The sequence below is a fragment of the Rhea pennata genome, chromosome 22, assembly GCF_028389875.1.
Source record: "Rhea pennata isolate bPtePen1 chromosome 22, bPtePen1.pri, whole genome shotgun sequence".
NCBI lineage: Eukaryota > Metazoa > Chordata > Aves > Rheiformes > Rheidae > Rhea > Rhea pennata.
In genome coordinates this window covers 802974-824338 of record NC_084684.1, presented here as the reverse complement: position 1 = coordinate 824338, position 21365 = coordinate 802974, and the positions used below count along the sequence as shown (strand labels likewise).

The window sequence follows — 21365 nt, the reverse complement described above, 5'->3', positions numbered from 1 at the left end:
TAAAACACTTTCACGTTCTACGTGCAAGTGGAATCAAACTTCTTGAATCAGGAGCAGTTAAATAATAAATATTAAATAATGAAGTTGGTTCTCTGAACTTAGTTTTACTTAACTTAGTTTTTACTTAATCTTAGTCTTACCAAGTTTTTTTTTTTAATAGATCGTTTTTCTATCCAGTCTTAGCTTTGCAGTAAATTGAATTTAAGATTGCATTAAGAAATCAGCTTATTCACAAATACTATCTCTTGGTTAAATGAGCATTTTTAAGACCCTGTACTTCAGGAATTCTTCTAGACTATCCCAAAGACAGACCATTCTGATCCCATGTGCTCTGGCTTCTTATTGAAAGAAATTAAATGTTAGTTGATGGGCTCCATGTAAAATGTATTAATTTAATGTGAACGTCTGATTCCATTAGAGCCTGGCTCTAACACAACAGCAGCAGCACTCCCGAATGAAGTCATCTGTTGCTTGCAGCAGACAAGAAGCATCCTCCCCGCATAATCCCCGCATAAATCTCTTTGCTGAAAGTCAGTCATTGCAGCATCAGATTTTCCAAACCTAAGAGCAGCGGAGTCAGCACCCTTGAACCTTGGGCGATGGTCTAGATTGTACAGGTTGCATAATACAGCTCAGGCTTGTCCTCTTCTCACCCTTAAAACTTGGGGTTTGTTATAAAGGCAAGACTAATTTAAAGCCTTATTCTAGACTTCTGCCCCACTTGTAACAACATACAGGCCTTTGAACAACAACAATCTAGTGTGAGAAGAATGAAAGAACTCTCTGTGCTGGAAAAAATTGCATCATTATGCCTTGTGATCATATTCACCTGGAGAGATGCTTGAGCCTGTTACTGGAACCACAATAAAAATCATCTGCCACTTAATTTGAGTTTTGTTCCTGACCACGCTAGGTGCTTAAACAAAAGCTGCGCATAATGTCACAGAAGTTTAACAGCTTCAGGTAAAAGCACCAACCATGGTTGCATTCCTTTAGAGAGAAGACACTGATGCTTTTGACACATTAGGAGCATCTACATATAATTGTGCAGTGTTCATAACATTAAACACATTTTGAGCTACATAATCACAAGTCATAGGCTACTGCATGATGTGCTCTGGCAAGCAACAGCAAAAGGGAAAAATTAGAGACCAGTTTTGTATCTGAGGTATCTTGGATAAGCTTTGGACCACTCCTTTTGTACTTGCACCCACTGCCAGGCGCAAAAGCTCGTCACCAAAGGTACAGGATACTTACTGAAAGTCAGTCTAATGTGTTTGTAGTTTTCACTGTATTTATTTTCTGAAAGAAAAAGCACTGAAGAGATCACCTGTCTTGGAAAGGAGTTTGCATTAGGCAAGAGTGCAAAAGTAAGTCTGGAGAGGAAAAAGATCTATTAAGCTAGGGCTCTGAAAGCAGAGAGGGTGCCAAGTTGTTGATTGGCATTTGAGCTCAACACGACAGAAGGTGGCTTCATAGAGCTCCGTGGTTTTGTTTTTCAATGAAATCCATCCCGAACAATCAGATTTTGTTGAATTAATGAAAACCTGCAGACAGCCATTCCAATTTGCAACCAAGAATTATCTCCTAGAATCTGGGACAGGTTAGTGAGATTGTAGCTGCAGGTACTCTCCTTAGTTAAGAAACGCTACCTGATATTGGGCAAAGTGTTAGAGGCTGACGCTGCAGCAGGATTTTTATGTAATGAAGATTTGTTAACATCTGCCCCAAAAGTTTTGAATATGATGTCTTATCCCAAGCTACCAGAATATGTTCCTCTTGAACAAAATGCCCTGCCAGAATTTGTCTTTGACCAATTACCAGCTTAAACTGAATTCTTTTGTATGGGAATGTAAGTTTGTACTGCTGATGGGTCATTAAGTCAATTAGAATGAAATCGGTGCGCAATAACCAGAGTTATAAACTGTAATGTTGATAGTTACCATCTAAGTATTGGAGAAGGGATTAATGGGCATGTTCCTACAGACCCACAATGAGCGGTGGCATGAAACTGCGATGAGTAATCAGCAATGATTAAACTGGGCTTGTGCATGGTTAAGTGTTAAATCTCATGCCAGCGCTAGCGAGCAGTGAGGTTTGCCTTGCCATTTGGAGTCTGTATAAACAAGGTACGGGCGTCGGAAGGATCGGAAACCACGCAAGAACAAGCAGTGCTGCTGCAGGGGAGTGAGAGCACAAAAATGTGTCTCTGACTCGTGACTGCAGAGTACAATCCCTTTCGGGCAACACCTGAGCTGTAATTACTTGCTGCTGCCATCAAATGTATTTTTTTTCCATCTTTGCCTTTGCAGGTGTGGTGCATCAAAGAATAGGTTTTTAGATGCCTCACATATAACCGATGAGCAAGGCTAGGTGGGTCTGATACCAAATGAAATTGTGGTGTTTTAGCATGCAAGAGATGACAACATGCTGTCTCCTGAAATGGCACTGACAGCTCATCAGTTCAGTATATTAATATTTTCAGGGGTCTTTAGTGGCTAGTACTTTCATGAACAGTTACAGTAATCGTTCAAGTTAATGCTTTTGTTTCCTGCTGTGGACTCGGGCACCCCGAGCTGTTAGGTTTTCCTTTCTGCTCCTCCTTCCCATAAAGCAGGGGGCAGATGTAGCAACAGTAACGCAGCTGAGTGAAAAGCTTCCAAGTTGCTCTTGAGGGGAAGGCAAGGGGAAAAACTTAGACCTGTGTAAACCTTTTCTATGCATTCCTGCTCCCTCGCTGGCATGACTCCGTCTAAAACTACTGGGAAGAAGGGTCTTACTTCCTGAAGAGTTTCTTACAGGAGAAAAAAAAACTATTGTCATTAAATTTTTTTGAGAAATATTTGTCAGTATGAAGAATGATATTTCTAATGACGAAAATAATGCAATTGATGGTTACTAGTGCCTGACACTAGTGTATGTCTGTCAGCTGAGATGGGGGAGATTTAAAGCACTAAGTCTGTATCTGGCATATTTTGTAAGCATAGAGTCTACTGGCTTAAGATGTACTTGAAGATACTAAATTCTCTAAATTCTTCTGCTAAACTAAATTCTTGTACTAAATTCTCATTTCCAAGGGATTTTGTGCATCTGCTGCAATGGACAGTTCTCTTCAGTAGTTGCTCTTGATTCCTACATTAGATCTGACCGTACATTGGTAGAAAAGAAAGGAAGATCTTTTGTGTTCATTGACCCAGGTACTCAGGGATTTGGAAAGTGGTTTACATGCTAATTAATTTGTCCACGTAGATTGCTCAGGTTAATTCCATGGAACACTTGGAAGCTTAGAGAAGCTTTTTGATGGCTAGTACCTACTTCTCGAAGCCTCCATCCACTTTCTTTGGTGCAGCAGAGTGTTTGTCCTGGTGATCTCATAGCTCCTGTTCAAAGGAAACGCACCAGTTTGCGGTGTGACTCAGCTGTACCGGGATCCTGCTCTAAGCAATGTTAATTCTAACTTGACTATTCATGTGTTTTGTTGGTCTAATATCCTTGTAATGTAGCTATTCCCTTTAAAGAAAGCAAATGGCCTTTGTTCTCCTCTAAGCTATGTAAGACACTTACTCTCAGTCGCATGACTGCAGAAGGAGTTTGGGGCCTGAAGCTGCGATGACTGAATGCAGCTGGAATGTAACATGTCACATCTAGAAAAGGGGGAGTAGATCCATAATTTTAAAGCTTAAGACTAACCCTCATGTTCAGTCAACCATAGTATGAGTCTTTCTCTCTCTCTCTCTCTCTCTCTCTCTCTCTCTCTCTCTTTTTTTTTGGAGGGGGGTGGTAATAACCAAAACACCCTTAGTTGATGGGAAAGGGGAGGGGGGGAAGCTTGATAAACTCAAAATGGATCTGGATTTTTTCTTTTAGAAAAAATAAAAGAAAGTAAAGAAAGTAATTAAAAACTCTGAAGTCTGGTGTACTTTGACATTGGTGTTTCTGGGTCTGAAAAACAGTTTTGGATACAGCTGGAAATCGTAGTAATTGATGCATCTGAGCCAAGAAATAACTGTATGTGAGACTAGCAGAAGCAGCTGTCTAGCTAATATCCTGCAGCAAATATGTGAAGACTGCTGTTTTTTTAGCCTATAGTGAATACAGCCATTTCCCTTCTGGGTGTTACAGCCCTAGCAACCCCGTCACTGCCGGTGCTTTTCCTTGAGAGCCGCCAGTGCTCCTGCGCCGATGGACAACGTCCATCTGGCCGCCCTGCGGAGACCCTACCTGTCTGCTCTGCTTCTGCCGGAGGTGACGCATCGAGTGGTGTCTTTCATCTTCCTGGAGACTAAACCTTCTGCCCTACGACAGTAACAGGGGAGGACGATACTCATCGGGAGAAAATATTGGGAGAATAGCTTAGAGCACGTCAAGTATTACCGGACGGTGGCACCACGGTTAGCATCTCCTCGCTGGCATGCTGACTCTCTACTTACTGCTGCGTTCGTGGGAGTGAATAGTAGCAGCAGCTGCCAAGGTCCCTACTAAAGTCTAGTGTGTTAGAGCAAATAGAGGGTGATCGTATGAATGAGCAATGCTTCTGTTGTCTCACTCGCCTGGAAGTTTAAATGGAGAATCAATCTTCGTGTTTCATTGTCATCCTCTACCTTCCCCTCCTCCTTTACCCTCTTTTCTCTTCAAATGGTCTTCCGAGGTTTAAGTGTGAGGAGAAAGCAAGATTGATGTTGTTAGCTATTAAATGAGGTTAATCAGCTTGGTGGTGGGTAGGTGGGGAGATTAAGAATGTGATATTAATGATTAGTGGGACCCTTATTATCTGTCTGACATAACATTCTTCTGTCAGATGTCAACTTTTTGATTAAACATGACCTGATCGTTTTATTGTCCCCATGATTCTGTGAAACAGAGAGAGTACGCTGTGTGCGTATGTAAAGAAGGCGTCCTTTTCCTGTTCTCACCAAGATACTGTCTTGGGTCTGATGGAAAGAAATTAGGGCTGTAAATCAGTGTTCTGTGAAATTCATTTTAACTGGCATGAAGAGAAGAAATGGAACTACTGAAATTCCTGCAGGATGAGGAAGGCTAGTCTGAGTAGACTTGGAGATGCAGAATTTTGGCAGTTGCCCAGAATGGCTGAACTGCTGAGGAGGAATGCTAATCCTTTTTGCTAGCTTTTTGGCGTAGTCAGTGAAAATATGCAGATACTTTATTTTCCAAAAACACATCCCTCTTTGTGGAATGCCCAGTGCACTGTAGGGTTACAAAGAATAGCAGGAAAACCTGAATGCAGCTAGCATTCCTCATTTCAACAGTTAAAACCTCGAGAAGCAGCATATCAATTTTTGCAATGTCTGCTTTGACTTAAATCCATAAATGACAGCCTGCTGCCAGGAAGACCAGAAGGAGTGATTAAAGCTATGCAACACTCCTTCTGTAACAGAAGGACACCATCTTACAGATTGTGAATATAATTGACTGCTTTAATTCCACTTTCTTGACTTTAATGTTGAAGGCTGAAAAACGAAGTTACTATTTTTATAGAAATGTAACATAATTAGTAGTCAACATACAAACAGGATATTGAAATGCAAGCTAAACCGTTTGATGACAAATGCAAATTTGAGCCTAAATATTTTACTCTGCTTGGCAGTAAATCACTGCTGGGAAAATGATGTACAACAAGCCGTCCTGCATAAATCGAAATGCAGCTGTACAACGGAGAATTCATATTCTGTAACGTTTGCTATTCCTGCACCACAATAGCAGGAAAGAGCAGATGTGGTGAGCGTGTCATCTCGGCACTGCACTAGGCAGTAGATGCATCGAGATGTAGCGCATTCAGGTGCCTCCGATCGAGACTGAAGACAGTGAGTGACCTGCAATACGGTGGTGACTGCTTGTGCCCTTTCCTGCTGAAACTGTTCTCCCTGGCTCCCGTTCCAGATAGGATTAAATTTGCGCTTTGAATGCAGAGAGGTGCAGAGTAGCACAAAGATGGTTATGTATCTTAAAGGAGAACTGGTTACCTTAGTGGGAGTATCCCATAATCTAGCCATCACCAGATTTCAGTGTGAATTTGAATATACGATGAAAATGATGCATTTTGGCAGATTTAACCGTGCATTTTTAAGAATGCTGTGGTTTAATACATTTCCGGGCCTGTGTTTTGCCACTTTCATTTCAACTATAAAAAAAAAAAAAGTTCAAGTGATAACACAAATAATGATGACAGGACTTGGGGATTATATTCACGGGGGTCATGTGCTATCAAATATTCGTTGGATTTTTGAAAGGCAATGTCTTAATGGAAGCAATCAGTCCAAGTTTGCAACTAGGCTTTGAAGGTTGTGGGCTTTGCTAAGGGATTTGCGGAGCAGAAGGTTTGCGCAGCCCGTGGGACCCACTGTGTTGGGAAGGCTTGCTGAACAGAAACCCTAAATGTTTGACTAAGTCGGCACATCTTGGTTCCTTCTCACTGCGAGTGCCAAAATTGAGCTTCTGCTCAACTATAAAAAGAAATGCGGGCTTTCTTGGGAGGATCCCTCATTGCTTGATGAAGCTACTGTTTTGGTTTTTGTTTGTTGGTTGTCTGGTATGTTAAATGCCTCAGACAGGTTTTTTGTTTTTGTTTTTTTTTCCCCACTAGAGGTAAAATTCCTGCTGTTAGTAGACTGAACAAGTCTCCTGTGGGACTACTGCCCGTTCAAAACAGTGGCACGCATTTTATTTCCTTGTAATGCCAACAAATGATCTGCATGCATATGAAGCTTATAGTCACGTTCTCAAGAATCTTTGCTCTCGAGTTAGTGTTGTGAATTTTTGTTCCTTGCTCTTTGAAGGCTTTCTGTGCATGGAAAGAGCTACCAGGTACACTAAGTCCACTAAGCTACACTTAGTCCAATAATGAACGCAGACATAATAATACTTCATTATGATGTTTAATTATATAATTTGTAACTTTGTAATACCTTTTACTCTTTCAGTATTGCAGTAAGAGTGAATGTATATACCAAGAGCAGGAAGGGTGCTGATCCTGATTAAAGCTGATCTAGCTTCTGTTCTTTTATAGACTTCTGTTACTCGTTTGAGGGTGTTCAAGTGAGGGAGCCCATCTGCTTGACGTTTGAAATAACTGTCATCATCCTACAGCTATCAGAAGACTTGTGACTTGAAAAATCTCTCTTTCTCTCCCTCTTCTTTTCCCAATAGTTTACGCTTTATCTGCAAATTTTCTCTTTCAGGTGGGAGGAGGAACTGACTAGAAGAATGAGTCTGGAATCTTTGGTAGAAACCTTGCGGGAGGTAGGTTTTGAATAGTATATAGACTGTACCTTCTGAGCTGGGCTTTGTACGTCATGGATTTTCTCCTCTCCACACCTTTCAGTATGCCGTTAATCTTTTGAACAAACGTTGTCGTTTTGTTAAGAATCTCTTTACCGGTTAGAGCAGCTGAGTGCGTTGCTGTATGCTAGAGGATAGCATTAATGTTTGGAAGCTGAAGCGGGAAGGTGCTGAATTTTCTGACAAAGTGAAGTTCAGGGGGTGGTGATGTGCCTTAGCACCTTATCCGGTTAAGTGAGGAAGCGTGTGTTGTCCCATTACCTCTTAGTTCTTTCCATGCTCTCTCTTGCAGGAAGCGCAGGAAGCGGAAGCCCTTCAGGAGGAGTTAAATGAAAAGATTGAGAGACTGAAAGCAGAACTTGTTGTCTTTAAGGGTCTGATGAGTGATGTAAGTACACCAGAGAGCAGAGTGGCCAACTCCCACTGCCTTTGTGAAATGTATGTGTCATGCAAATGGCTTCATTCATAAAAAGGTTATGGTCCTAGCGAGTGCTGCTTTGTAGTTAGCGTTTCGGCTGCCTTTAATGCATCAGACAGATCACTCTTCCCCTGCTTCCTGTCCGGTCTGTGTAGAGATGCATTAACTTGCTGCTTAGCCCATAACCTGGACTCTGCCCTCCCTCCCCGTTTTCCACAGCTGGCAGTGCTGGCTTTCAAATCTGCAGCCATGGAAAAAAATGTTGGAGAACTCGCATGGTAGGGTGAAAGGTGCAGTCACCGCGCAGCCACTGGTACTTTGGACGAGGGGGGGGCGGCTTGGTTTGCTCTGAATCACACAGGAAGTTAACGTCAGAAAGGAATGCTGTAATACGTTTTCCAACCCTGTTGATGAAAGCTCTGAAGAGGTGAACCGAGTATCACTAGTTCAGGCTCTGGCTTTGTTTCCAGTGCTGCTTCTACCTCAAAACAGAACAAAACAAGACAAACCCTGTTTTCTGAGTTCACTCGTATCTCATTATAGGTACTTTCCTTTAAATCTCAGGGGGCTGTTAGGCTATGACAGGAGAACTGTCTTTGACATACTGAGAAAATCTGCTCATGCAGGTATACAGAAAAATAAGCCAGGTGAGCATTAAGGTGCCTTTCCCTGTAAGACTGAAGCGCTGCTGATGCCAGTTGTATAATGAAGATTTTTTATTACGCTTATTTAGTCTGTGATTTTTTTAATCTTTATTAGAACTGTTTCCTTCTGCCCTACATAAGCTTGCAGAACCTGCACCCTGATTTCATGTACGTTCTCTCAGGGCCACTAGATCTGTTCATATAAAAGTCAGCAGTTAGCTGTCTCGTCTTTTGGGGTTTAATAAAACACAGGCATGCTTGCTCGGCTAGAGGCAGTGTGCAAGGGAGAAATGCATCCGGACTACATCCCCGTTACGATTTTTTTTCACTGAGGAAGAAACGTTAGTCAGTGTGTACAAAAGGGGTGGTGGAAAACGCGAACATCCGCTTCAATTTGAGAGAAAGTGCTTTGGGCTTTGCAAACTCTGCAAGGTGGAAGAGCGCCTAAGGAAAGCAATGAGGATGCTTGTTCTGAATCCCATTGCCTGAATATTTCGGGTGGAGAAATAGCAAATGCTGGCACATGACTCTTATCTGCCTGTTGATATGAATCACTTTTACCTAGTTAGTTAATAGGATAGCGTTTAGAGTGTTTCAGTGTTTAGGAATGCCTTTTTACAAAAATCCCACAAACTTGTCCAAAGGTGGTTGACGCTAGCTGAAGAACCCTGTCAAAAAATTAATAAAATAAAACAAACAAAACCTCCTTTATTTCTTCATAAGAGGATTTGGTACTTAAAAGAATTCTACGCTCTGTAAAGAGTTTTTCTGCTTTTCTTGTCAAAGTGGAAGCAGTGCCTAGTCATTGAGGTGATGCTTCCCAAGAGAGCGTGTTTTGTCTAGGCTAGAAAATATCCTTTTTACATAACAATATTTCTTCGTAAGGAGCCAACAGTATTGTCTGTGAGGGGATAATATCTCTTACAAATAACATTTATAATTGCTGCCCAGTGGGAAGCAATACAAAATGTTTTTTGTGTAGGCTTTTTGGTAGGCTGGAAGGCAGTTTAATGCCAATATGAGTATTATTTTTTGTGTGAGTATTATTTTTTTGTGCTACAGGCTTTCATGGATCTCTTTTGATTACGCCCTGGCTTTACTTCTTTGTGGCACGTACAAAGTTGTTGTTGTAGCCTGGATTCTGTTTTGAGAGCAACTTCTCCTTGCAGGCACATCTTTTTCCTGTTTGAAATGGGGGAATGATGGGCTTTTTAGATTTCATTCTGCACTTGCTCAACAGGTGTTTTTTTTTCTCTCCATTTTTAAAACTTTATTGACCTATAAAAGATCATTTTTTGCCAGATCTAGGAGTTTTTGGGGGTGAGTATAAGTTTTTTTTCTGTGGCAGATCACTCTCAGAATAGAAATTTCATTGGAATTGGATACTAGCGTTAATTCCTAGTTCTCAGGTCTGTCTAGACTGCCCATATACTGCCTTTCCTGGAGAACAAAGTTTAATATTGTTTAAGAATGATATAGCCTGGGGTTAGAGAGATACTGTGGGGTATCTCTTCTTTCCTGAACTGTATAATAATGGAAGATAATCACTACTGTCCTTCCTGCAGCCCATGACAGACCTGGACACAAAGATTCAAGAAAAGGCCATGAAGGTGGACATGGACATCTGTCGGCGAATCGATATCACAGCCAAGCTGTGCGATGTAGCGCAGCAGCGCAACTCTGAAGACGTTTCCAAGATATTCCAGGTGATTAGGCCATGAATTTTCCCTAGGGTAGGACAAGTGTGAGGGGACAAGAGGGAGCAGTGCTGAGGAATGTGGTCCAGCTCATTCACAACTTTTTGAAATTTTTCTAAGTAGGCATATTTTCTTCTTCCTCAGTTTCCAAGCATAGCTCTGATCTACAGAAGCTGCTGCAGCACTGAGATCTCAAAATTCAGAGAGTATTTAAAATAAGTCTCAGGATGACCTTTGAGATAGGTTGTTAGTCTGATGCTAGTCTACAATAAATGCCGGAAAAAAAAATTACAGGGTTCTATGTTTAAATGGCTTCATCACACTTACTCTCTTCACAGGCGAGAGGTTTTAAGCTTGTAGACCTGTCATCCGAAAGTTCTTATTTCTGGCTTGGGCTCCGTGACCAGAAATAACACATTTACGGTGGGGAGCTATGATTGCTTTGTGACTCTAGAAAATCCAGTTTGCTTTCCTTTAGCTATTTTTGTTCCTTGGTGCTAGTTGGAGAAAGTCATTTAATTTGCTCCAAAAGCAAGCAGTTGCAGCTCTATGTAGAACAAACCTGTAACTCCTAATGCACTTGTTCCTGTGTCATGACTGCACTTTCAGTTGTGATTAACCCAGCTTCCTTCCACTTTGATCTGAATGTGTCTTGTTCAGTCTTTCAATAGGTCTGGTTATTTTTTTCTGTGTAATGATGCCATATAGGGTGTGTTGCACTAAATGCTGTACAAAAAAGCACTATAAATATGGTTGTGGTCTCTCCACTGGTTGTGCTTTTTGGCTCTTGTGAAGTTACCTGAATGTTTGCTGGGTTTTATATCCAGAAATAGATCCAAACGTCCTAACTGGAGACAACTGTTTTTCTTACATGTTGAGCCACTGCATTTTTCTAGAGGTTCTTTCTTGTCTTTGGCTAGAGTTGGTGTGTCTTTCTGCTCAATGGTAACTGCAAAGCAAACTTTTGGTCAAGCATGCAGTGGTTAAAATGATCAGTGTGAAGTATAATACCAATAAGGGTTGGCTCACGTGCCAATTAATGAAAAAACAGAGTAGCTTTGGAAAGGGCCGTGTGTTTGTGACTCTGTGGCACCATCGTGTAAACCTGGGTGAATATCTGTTATGTTCGCAATCCTCAGATGAAGAAATAATCCTCTGTGTTCTTGGCTGCAATATCCTTTGGGTTCTCTCTGCACATCTGTAAACTTGCTTTGAGGTTGTCCAGGCACTTCCATGGTTCACTTAACCCGTATTCTGTCAAATTGAAGACTAGCAGTCTATGCCCCTGGTTATGGGGTGGGAATGACCCTGAAGCGAAGACTATCTAGAAAGGTTTCTTCTGTACTCTTCTGTGGTGGTTGAACGGTGGAAGCATTGGGTCTGTGGTGGTGGCAGGAGAGGGAAAGTTCTGTCATCACTCTGAAGCCTGCTGCCTGGGCCTTCTTGCCAGCTTATGCTTTTACCCTGTATCATTCTAACCTCTGCATGTTCTCTGGTAGATCACAGACTGTTGCCAATGAACATACAAACATATGTAGAATGCTGGTGGCCTGCAGCTTGCTTTGCTCTTTGCCATTTTGAGCTGCTTTCTTGTGCTCTTCGTTCACCACTCATTAACAGATGCAGTTCTGTCTTTAATATGTGCAATCATTGAATCGCCTGGGAACTGATGAACAGTTACATTTACTCAGACCTAATGCTGTTCCTTTCTTATCTCTGCGCCTCAGGGTGCAGCACCTCATTTGAACCTTCTAGTTATTGCCCTTCTCTCCAATTAAGGTGGCTTCCAAGAAGAAAGAACGCAAGCTAACATCTGATGACGACCTCTCTGAACAGGATGGAGAGAATGGCAGGTTCTCTGACGATGAGGTCAGCTGTTCTTTGAACATCACCGATGAAATGAAGCGTATGTTTAATCAGCTGTAAGTATCTTGGACAATGTGGAGAAAACTTATTCTGAAGTGCAGACTTGATTTTAATTCCAGAACTCAAGTACTGAGATATTTCTGAAGGTTTTCAGTCCAGGAATCTCTCTTTTTTTTCCCTCCCCCTTTTTTCCCTCTCTCTCTCTGCTCAGTATTGACTGTGAGCTGAACTGCCAGCATTGCACTTTTTCAAAAATTTGCAAGAAGTTCAAATAAGATTAACAAAAAATGATTTTTTTTTCCTCCCTTAAACAGGAAGGAGACTATAGAGAATATAAGAATATAGCCAAACTTTTATACTTGCCCTTGTTATAGCTTATAACAGTAAGAAGAGAAGAAGCATATAAAATCTAGGAAGTGTTTGCCTGAGTGTTTGGCTTAATATTAGATCTCTGAAATCTCATAGCTGATTTGAATGGATAGAAATTGAGAACATTGTCACTAAAACCAACTTCTATAGTATTTCACATGATTTTTCAGTTGAGTTGTAGGCAAATGGTAGTGGTGGATGTGTCCAGAAGACCAGTTGCTGTAGCAGAGGACAACAGTTTATAGATTCCAAGAGTATCAGTGTTGTAAACCTTGCTGCAGTTCCCAGATTGGAAGAATCCTGATTTATTTTGCCTAAAGCTTTACCTGAAATGGGCATGTTAGCAGGTTGGTGGCAGCTAAGAGGAGACTGCGCCTTGGCGCTACGTATAGTGGTTTGTGAAGCTGGTGGGCGATGTGTGCAGCTGTCCTGCTCTGCCCTGGAAATGCCGGGGTGGCTGGGGAGAGTTCTAGGGATCCCCGCGGTTTTCTTTTGGCAAAGGGGAGCCCCAGCCAGTGCAGCAGATTTGACCTTCTGAGCGTTTGGACGCGCAAGCCGTCTGCCAGCTTCTGCAGTGACTGTGCTGGGAGAGGGAACAATTCCCAGTGCTTTCCCACACAATGTAGGGCAGTATTTAATACATAAGAGTAAACATGATACTCTCTAAGGAGCACTAGCTGCTTTCTACTGTCAGCTGTTGCCAGAAGATTTATTTTGAGGGTACATGTATACTTCTTTCCTCCTCAATTTTGTATGTAGAGGAAGACATGCTTTGCCCAAAAGCTGTAGGTAACTCCTCTTGTTAGGACTCCTGTTTTAGATGTTGTTAGACACTTATTAATATTTCTTCCTCAGGCTCATTTCTCTTTGTCAAGTGTAAAGCATCCAGATTTCAGTGTAATAAATGCAGATTTTTCATCTCTGCTGGAATTCAATATGACAGCAAATAGCATGTTGATTTTTCTTAGGAAAAACAAGAGGCTCCAGCTTAGCCACTAGGTTGGTAACACATATAAGTTTTAGTGGCATTGTTAAACCTGACCTGTGATAACCAGCTTTTATTGATTTTGCTGATTGAAATTTTTTTCTCCTGGTCCTGTACTAGTTGGCAGATAATTACTGACCACATAAATATTTTAAAACTTACCTTGGACTAAATTTACAGTTCTTACTTGTGCCACAAAGACACAGTTGTACTACCAGCTATCTTTTCAAATAGATTGTCCACGCAACGTATCTTAAATTGTCTGTAAAACAACTTTGTTACTGAAAGGTGGACACCTTCACGTAGTTCAGTAGTTCTTGGTTTCAACAAGAGGAAAAAAAATAATACCTCAGGAATCATCGTGATAGATTTGAAGCAGGTTGATTTAGATCAGTGTTCATGGCTTATCGAAGGTGATTTCACACCTGAAGTATGCTTGGGGGCATTTTGAGGTAGAAGGGAAGGGTTTACAGACAGCAGAGCAACTTGCCTCATTAACAGAAATTCAAAGCAATTTGCATGTTATCTAATAAAGAACCAAGTGTTTAGCAAAACGCAGCCAAAATGCAATCATCTTGGAGCGATTTGTGTGACTGAAGTAAGCAGCAGCGGGAACTGGGAGTCCTTGTGCTCTCTAACAAAGATAGCTCTTGCGAAAAGAAACCGATTTGAACAAATTGTATTGCAAAAGGCAGAATCACTTATGTCCGAGTGTGTGTGTGTTTTTTTGTTTGAGTCAGATTGAGTGTAGGCACAGACTGCCTCTTTTGTGAAGCTCTTTAGTCTCCTAAAGACAGTGTTGTACTCAGCTTCCGGCTCAAGATGTTATCTGCTTAAAAGGAAATGAACTAAAGAAACAAAAATGCCTCACTCAGAAATCAGCGGACTTCTTCTGTGAGCATTTTCAGATTTTTGTCAGGCTTCCTTAACAAGGACAAGAAGCAGCTACTGGGGCTTGGCTCTGCTTCTGTTCAAACCAGAAGCAACTCAAGAGCCTTCTGAAACTTTCCTTAATTGCACAACCAGCTGCACTGCAGAGGCTTGACCACATAACGGTGTTATAGGCCACTTCTACCCGTGTTTATTCTTAGTTTTAAGTGGTTTTAGTAGTATTCTTGTTGTTCAATTCAGTAATAATTATTTATATTATTTTGTGCGTTGTTTTGGGGAACAGCTTTTTTTCATCGCTGTCTTGAAGCTAACTTTTGTAACTGCTGCAGGGAAAACGTTGGCAAAACTTCAGCATTAAAATCAGCAGGGAGTCTTCTAGTGGCTACTTCTTGTAAAAATTTCTCAAACTGTATTTGGGTTCGTTTTCCCACATAGAAAAAGAATAGTTTAAACAATTTTTGTGGTTTTGCAAATAGGGGAGACTAACTTGCAGCACCACCTGGAGGTGGAAGCTGAGAGTGTGTTCTTGAACTGGGAATGTTAACAAGGTCCCTTTATTGTGCTGGGGGTGGCAAAGAGCCCAGGCGCGAGGGACTTGCAGGCAGCGGCACAGCCTGTCTTTAAAAACTTCCAAGATTTGCAACAGTTGTATTGTCTCCTTCACTCAGTTCTCATAGTCTTTTCCTGTAGAAGATCACTGAAGGACTGAGGAAATGGGGCTAGAGTTGTTTTCCCTCGTGCTTTTTTTCTGTGTTCTTACCAGACGTGAGACCTTTGATTTTGATGACGACTGTGATAGTTTAACATGGGAGGAGAATGAGGAAACATTGCTACTCTGGGAAGACTTCACAAATTGCAATCCGTCGATTGACCTCCAAGGAGAGGTGAGTTTCCTTAAACTGGTCTCTGCAGGAATGGTGTCCTTCAGCTGCTCTTTTAGCTGTTTCCGCCTTCGGGTATTTGGCTGGTGATCTAGTTTGCCAGGCAAACTTGCTTCGATTTCAAATCCTCTTAGTGCTTTCTGTTTATGGTTGCTTTTCGATCTGTCCAATCAGTTTATTTGCCAAACTTCATTTCTTCTACTCCTTTAAAATAAGTGTTTAAAATACCAAGTGAGTGTCAAGGGATCTGATGTGTCTTAGCTGTTGCAGAAGCATCACACAATCTGTCTCCCTAACCAGTTATTCATCTAAAGCCCTATATCCTTCACACAGCATCTTGCTTTCTCTGTGGATTATCATTCACACCTTTACTGACACAGAAATAATGCACACAGGATGTGGGATGGTACTGCACATTTTTCTAGTGGGGAGAAAAATAAGTTCAGTATGGTCCCTAAATGATATTAAACTATAAACGGCCTGTCAGAAACAAAGAGGCTGTGATGGCAGAAGACCTCATGGCGCTTCTGAACCAGTGACTCTTGTGCTTCCGTCTTTCCTGCCGTTAGGCATCTCCTGGCTTTGGTGGATGATAAACAGCTTGCTTTTAATCCTCAGGATTCCATGCAAAATAAACTAATGGCTTCATGCTGCCTCATTCAGTGACTCCTGAGCCCTTTTAAACAGGCCTAAAGACAGATTTAAATGGCAAGGTCTGGCTTTGTGCAGGCAATCTTAAACATGATGTTATTATTTCATTACTGGATAGTATGACAGCAGTAGGTGAGAAATAATCCTGCTTTCTTCCATCACCGCTATAGTGTAAAGATGCTGAGGCAGCAACCTCCTGAATATTGTCTCGTGTTGGCTGCCAGAGGTGCGTTAATTTACTCGTGCCATTTGTTTATCATCTGGAATACAGTGAAACTGCAGAGATTATTTAAAAGTGCTAGAACCGCAGAAAGCCGTGTACTTAGCTGTATGTTGTCTTGTGAGCAGGGCGAGTGGCAGAGTGATAACATGTAACTATGCGCTGGAATTAGTGACAGATTTATTTGCATATACCCATGTGTGCATGTATAAGCACAGTTATCAGAGGAATATTGCAGAACTCAAACCTTCCATGCAAAAACTCTAAAGGTTTTAAGAAGCTTAAATCCTTCTAAATGAAAATTATACAAGGAAAGGGTAGATTTGTCTTGTAGATGGAGATGCAGAATAAAGACTGCTCAGTCTGTGCCTGGTTTTTAACATAGTGCTTTACATGCCTGAGTCTTCCACTGGCTTTATTCCTTTCAAGTTCTTATGCAAGTGCCCTAGCCACCTTCTTTTATGACCTTCCTCCTTAAAGCTCTCCTGCATATAAAAGGATAAGTGGAATGATTCTTGTTACTATGGGCTGGTTAGCCTGACGCTGATCCCAGGTAGGATCCTGATAAATCTGCTACAGATGTGGCCAGAGGATGGTGACATAATTGATGCTCCTCAGTTGCATTAAATTGACAATAACATTTTTTCTGAAAAAAAGTGAGGTAGATGATAACATGAAAGAACGAATAGTGACATCATTAAACTAGAAAACAGTTGGTTTAGTCCCTCTGACGGTGTGGAGTAGTGCTATATGTTTGAGTTCATAGCTCAGACCACAAGTTATGTGCTCTGGATACCAAGGAACGACAATAGAGGTATTGTTGCCAAGCAGGGTGTTTCTGGTGGGTGACGCCACGTGTCTGTGATCTTATGTGCACTGTTTCCATCAGCAGTGTGCTTGAGAGAGCTCGTCTTACTCAGCAGTTACGTGAAGAATTGTAATAAGAAGCAATGCACGTGGAGTATACGTGCAAGACGATGGAGACTGGAAGGACTTGAGAGTAATAGTGTATAATCTGAAAATGAGCTTCCGCTGCAAAGCTGTTAGCAGTGGGTTGGTCACTGCAGAAGCAAGGAAAAATCGAATATGTCTAGAGAGCTATTACCATCTTTGTGCACTGATCAGACTGTTACTGGGGCACTTGTCTGGTTCTGAGTGGAACTTGAAAATCAGCATTGGGAAAGATTCAGAAAAGACCTACTAAAATACATATTTTTGAGGGGTTCTTTGGTGTGCATCAAGTACTTGAGTGTCATTGTTGGAGTCTGGTCAGTAGGATCCTTGACTAGAGACTTTTCTAGCTGTGTGTACAAAGCCGTGATCGTACTGTACAAAAGTGTCTTCACCTAGTGTGCCATTTGAATGGAGCAGTATTCCTTCTTGTCATAAAAAAAAAAACTTTGTATGAAAGACCATAAGAACTTGTATTTCTGAATGAATTTAGTGAGAATCTTCAATCTGCAGATGAATTGCTCACGTAATGAAGTTTGCGTGCTCATGGTTGTGTACTCCACTTCACCGCACAGAGCATGCACTTTTTTTAGGCTGTCTGCAGCCTTTTCTTCAAGAAACTGAGGAAGGCAGCTCTGTATTAAAACACAGTGCTAATATCATGCTGCTAGGAAATAACGTTGAATGGTTACGTTGTTGTGGGGAAAACAGAACAATCCCTGGAAGAAGATTGAACAAACTGGTTTGTGTGGTGTTTGGGACCTTTTATGATTTCTCACTGATTACTCTATATCCTTCTTTCTCCTGCAGGAGGAAAACCTGGGAAACTTGATTCACGAAACAGAATCTTTCTTTAAAACAAGAGACAAAGAATACCAAGAAACAATAGGACAAATAGAGGTAAGGAAATGATTCATGACAAAATATATATTGTTTTAAATGGAAGAAAACCCTGTGAGGTTATTCTGATACACATGCACACACGGTGGAGTGTATATATGTGTAAGAAGGCAGAAGTGTTTTCCTTTTTCTTACCCTTGGGATTTTTTCTAAATACAACTCTCCATATAGCACTGTTAGTGAGTAAGCATAAATCTGTAACCTCCAGGACAGAGAACAAAAAATGCACTATTTTTTTCCCAGTTGACTTAGGTACCCACCATCTCACTGGGAAACACTTTATAAGAAATATTCTCAAAGGTTGCCAGGCTAAACAGCTGTAGCTTCTCAAAAACCTTTGTGCTGCCTAGAACATGCTTTTGTTACTTACTGCACGTTGACAAACAAGATACTAAGCAGCAAAAAGTTCAAGAGGTGTTTAAAAACAATGTCAAGCTCTGACTAAAATACTCTTCACAAGCTGAGGCTACGATGACAGCAGGCAACAGTGAGGTTTGAGGGCATATTGCGGGCGTTTTGGGTCAACTCCGGGCAGTTTTAGCCTCTCCAGCAGTGTGTCACATAGAACGAGGCTGGGAGAAGCAGCAAGCAAGTCGCCTGAGGTTCATCGCTCTCTCTTCTTCCGTACAGCTGGAACTGGCTACGGCAAAGAGTGACATGAATCGCCACCTTCATGAATATATGGAAATGTGTAGTATGAAAAGGGGCCTGGATGTACAAATGGAAACCTGTCGTAGACTTATTAAAGGCTCTGCTGACAGGTAAGATGAGGTCACCGTGCTGTCTGGGGTGCCTCGGAGACTCACTTTGCTCGTATGTTGCCTGACACCTTGTTAGTAGACAGTAGTATTGTTTTGCCTCAAGGTTTGTTATTTGGATAATGTTTTCTTGTTCAGGGACAAGTAACAGTCTTAAAAGAAACTTTGTAATTGTGTATAGGGTTCAGCCAACACCACCGCTTAGTCTAAAATGTCCTAGATCTAGACCTAATCTGTCTAGATTCTAAAATAAACAAACACCCCTAAAATAAACTGCCCGCTTCCGCCCAAAAAAACAGAACAAAAAAATCCCTCCAAGCCCTTGTCTATGGCCTTGTACAAAAAACTCTACCTTTTCTTTTTTATATATTGAGAACCTATTTATATGGCATAGAGGGATTTTTCTCCTCTCACTTGCCCTTCCTGTCCTGGCTTAAAAGAACAACAAAAACTTTTCTCAAGGTGCGACATGAGTTTGAAGCTCTCTATTATGTTGCACTAGCATGTTCACTGGGCTGCCTTTATGTTTAAATAGCAGGTTGCATATGTGGGGTTGGGAGCCCATGGAATGCTTATGCTTATTACTGGTGCTTAATGCAAAACTGCTCTTTCATAAGGGATATTCATAACTGTTTGGGACAGTGAAAGAGCACCTTTTCTTTAAGGACTTCTTTTTTCTTCTTTGTTATTAGCATTTAGTTCTTTGTCTCAACCTATCTCTGAATTTCTCTACAGGAATTCTCCATCTCCCAGCTCTGTAGCCAGCAGCGACTCAGGAAACACAGATGAAATTCAGGACGAGTTGGACAGAGAGGCGGATGTGGAACCCATGGTCAGCTGATACGTATTTGGAGCATTCCAGGGAAAGGGAAAATTTGAGAAAAGATTAAAAAAACAATACATGGATGGAGGAAAAAAGACTTTTAAGCCCGTGCACAGGGTTTCTAAGGACTCATTCCTACACGCATCCCCACCCCACCCAAGGATTGGTGCTGTAAATTTCTACTGTTATACAAATCATAAATGCAGAGTCCTGTAAGAAAACATGGTGTTTTAATTGTGCCTTTGCCCCAAGCTGAGCCACTTTGAGCTCCAGTGGAATACTAATAGCAGGTGTTTTTATAAAAAATATTATAAAAAAAATCTGGCAGCAGCAAAGATTGGTGCTGCAAAGGCTCTGGGTATTTCAATAAGCTTATGGTTTTATTGAACTGCTGCACTGATTGGCAAAAGGAACACTGGCAAATTGAGAAGCGAATCCAGGACAATTAAGGTATGATTAAAAATGTCTGGCATAAAAAAGAATGCCTCCAAATTGAACTGTAAACACTTAAAAATAATAGTGGGTTTAGAGAGAGCTTTTAGGATTAAGCAGCTATACAGTATTTAAAGGAATTTCTTCATTCCATCTTTCTGGGTGAAGGAGCTTTTGAGATCTGCACAAGCTTTCTGCTAAACTCGAGAATCCGACAAAGCAGGTCTCAGCTCGGTGGCAAAGCGGGTGGCAAAAGGAGGGGTCAGTGGGGTGGGAATATCACTGATAAACTACTATGCAAAAAAAAGCTCGCCTTATTTATATGGAATGTTTGGTCCTTGCTGGGCTGCAGTTATCTCTTGGGGAAAGGAAAGCTAAAACCACATTTGCACATGTTAGTTATCTGTAGAGCTTCCTTTGAGGAGGAATGTCTTGTTACAAAGCCTTTGTTTCCAGTGATTGGATTATGAGGGGAATCAGCCCTTCGGTTCCCCCAGTATTTTCTTTTTTTTTCTTTCTTTTTTTACTGTAATGTTTGCAGATTTTACTTTGACTGGGAGATAACTACATTTTTTGCTGCTTTCATGATGTTTAGAGTGGGATAGTCAAAGCATCAGGATAAACTGACATGCCATGCTATAGATGTAGGCTTGAGACGGGACTTTGGGAGAGTTCCAGACCACTGTTCTTCAGAGAAGCTGGAAATCAGAAAATACTGTAATCCTTTTTAGGGCGTAGTAAAATGAATCCCAAACTACTGCTGTCCTAGAATTAGGGAAGAAGAGCCATGTGCTTTCTCTGTGAGAAAGTGAGAAGACCTGGGCTTTATTTGTCAGTCTCTCTGTATTTTTGAAACCAGAGAAAGCAGCATCAGAAGTCTGATTACTTGGTAACAGAGGGAACTCTGGCATGAACAGGCTGTTTATGGTCATTAAGGGGAGTTGTAGCACCTCAGCCAGGTAAAAACAGGGTGTAAACCTAAGCCAATACACTTCTCTTGTTGTTATTTTTTAGGCCCAGGTGGAAAGTACGGTTAATACTGCCTAAAAGTTACTGTAGAGTTAACTAGCACTTGCATGACTTGAGTATAAATACCAAATGTATGGGGTTTTTTTTTCCTGCCAGAAAACTTAGAAACTGTTATGGAAGGAGCAGTGCTAAGGCTGGACAGGGAAAAACCGGATTAAAGCACCTTCTCAGTGTTTTGTGGAGCTAAGATGGCCAACGTTTTAGCTTCCTGAGTTTTGTTTCTAAGCCTCTCCCACTTATTGATCTGCGATCAGTGGGATTGCTTTGTAAGCAAGCAGCCGGGGCTGACCAGCGTTGCTTCCTTCCTAAAGGGCCCGAGTGTTTCAGTGGATGATGGTGCGTTTCCAGGCAGAAGGCGCCTCTCCGTCCTGCCGGGCGAAATGCCGGAGGGTTCCCGCGGGCGCTGTCGTGGCGGGAGTGAAACGGTCCCCTCGACGTGAGCGTAGTGCGTTGCTGCCCGCAGTTTTCCTCTGGGCTTTGATCCATCTCCTGCTGAGACACGACGGTGCTTTTAGGCCCCGCCGGTCAGATGGGCTCCCTGTGGTTTTCCGAAT

The 21365-nt window shown here is 41.6% G+C and overlaps 1 protein-coding gene across 1 annotated transcript in view; it reads left to right on the top strand.

Annotated features, from left to right (window-relative positions):
- The window catches only part of IFFO2 (intermediate filament family orphan 2), a 37968-nt gene extending 16777 nt beyond the window's left edge, over positions 1–21191 (top strand). The window contains exons 2-9 of the mRNA XM_062593305.1: positions 7197–7257; positions 7589–7684; positions 9924–10064; positions 11835–11977; positions 14930–15050; positions 17680–17769; positions 18400–18530; positions 19263–21191. Coding sequence (XP_062449289.1) covers positions 7197–7257; positions 7589–7684; positions 9924–10064; positions 11835–11977; positions 14930–15050; positions 17680–17769; positions 18400–18530; positions 19263–19368 — 889 coding nt within the window. The 3' untranslated portion in view covers positions 19369–21191. The remainder of the gene's footprint in view (positions 1–7196; positions 7258–7588; positions 7685–9923; positions 10065–11834; positions 11978–14929; positions 15051–17679; positions 17770–18399; positions 18531–19262) is intronic.
- The last annotated feature ends 174 nt before the right edge of the window (positions 21192–21365 follow it).